A 1,044-nucleotide genomic window follows, 5' to 3' on the forward strand; every position below is an offset into this window, starting at 1 on the left:
GCCAAATAATGGGTGACTTGCGACCAGATAGATTGAGATCAGTTAGACCCTTTCTTATTTTCGGAGTTGATTTTTGTGGGCCTATATACACCACCCTTAAAATAAGAGGCCGACCGCCTTACAAATCTTACGTTGCCATTTTTATTTGTTTCAATTCAAAGGCTGTACATGTAGAGCCTCTCTCTGATTTATCAACTAATGCTTTTTTATATGTTCTCAAAAGGTTCGTCGGACGTCGCGGAGTTCCTCAGAAACTATACTGCGACAACGCAACGAACTTCGTGGGCGCCAACGCACGACTTCGAGATCTCGCCAAGCAACTCCAGGACGACGACAAACGGAGCGAAATTGGCGCGTTCGCAGCCGAGCGAGGCATGGAATTCGCCTTCATCCCCCCACGCGCACCTCACTTTGGCGGGCTATGGGAGGCCGCCGTCAAGAGCGCCAAACATCTGCTTACGCGCGTCGTCGGCGACACTACCCTTACCTTCGAGGAGTTGGCCACCGTCTTGGTCGACGTGGAGGCAATAATGAATTCCCGCCCACTCGTAGGAGCAACAGACGACCCCAACGACGCCGAGGCAATAACCCCAGCCCATCTCTTAATAGGAGATTCTCTCATGGCCGTGCCCGAAGCCCACGTTTCAACCGAGAAGCTATGCTATTTAGATCGTTGGCAGCGGCTCTCGTCTCTGAAGGCTCGATTTTGGTCCGCCTTCCAGCGGGACCATATTCTCAATCTCCAGGCGAGAACCAAATGGGACAAGCCGCAACCCAACCTCGAAGTTGGCACCCTCGTGCTGGTGCACGACGACAATTTTCCGCCCCAAAAATGGCTATTGGGAAGGGTAGTAAAAACCGTAGTTGGCGCAGACGGTAAAGTGCGTGTTGCAGACGTTAAAACATCGTCCGGAGTCTGTCGACGCGCCATACAAAAATTGGCAATGCTTCCAACAAATATAGATTGAAGATCGCAGGTCCTTCAATGGGGCCGGAATGTTGGAGCACGCCTAGTTCATCATCGTAACCTTCATTTATTTTAAT

At 51.0% G+C, this 1,044-nt stretch overlaps 1 protein-coding gene across 1 annotated transcript in view; it reads left to right on the top strand.

Annotated features, from left to right (window-relative positions):
• Nucleotides 1–968, top strand: part of LOC118736094 — a 32,270-nt gene extending 31,302 nt beyond the window's left edge. Inside the window, exon 2 of the mRNA XM_036466199.1 lies at nt 224–968. Within this exon, the coding sequence (XP_036322092.1) occupies nt 224–968 (745 nt within the window). The remainder of the gene's footprint in view (nt 1–223) is intronic.
• The last annotated feature ends 76 nt before the right edge of the window (nt 969–1,044 follow it).

The sequence above is a fragment of the Rhagoletis pomonella genome, unplaced genomic scaffold (genome assembly GCF_013731165.1).
Source record: "Rhagoletis pomonella isolate Grant_MI unplaced genomic scaffold, Rhpom_1.0 Rhpom_scaffold_00003, whole genome shotgun sequence".
In the NCBI taxonomy this organism is placed as follows: Eukaryota; Metazoa; Arthropoda; class Insecta; order Diptera; family Tephritidae; genus Rhagoletis; species Rhagoletis pomonella.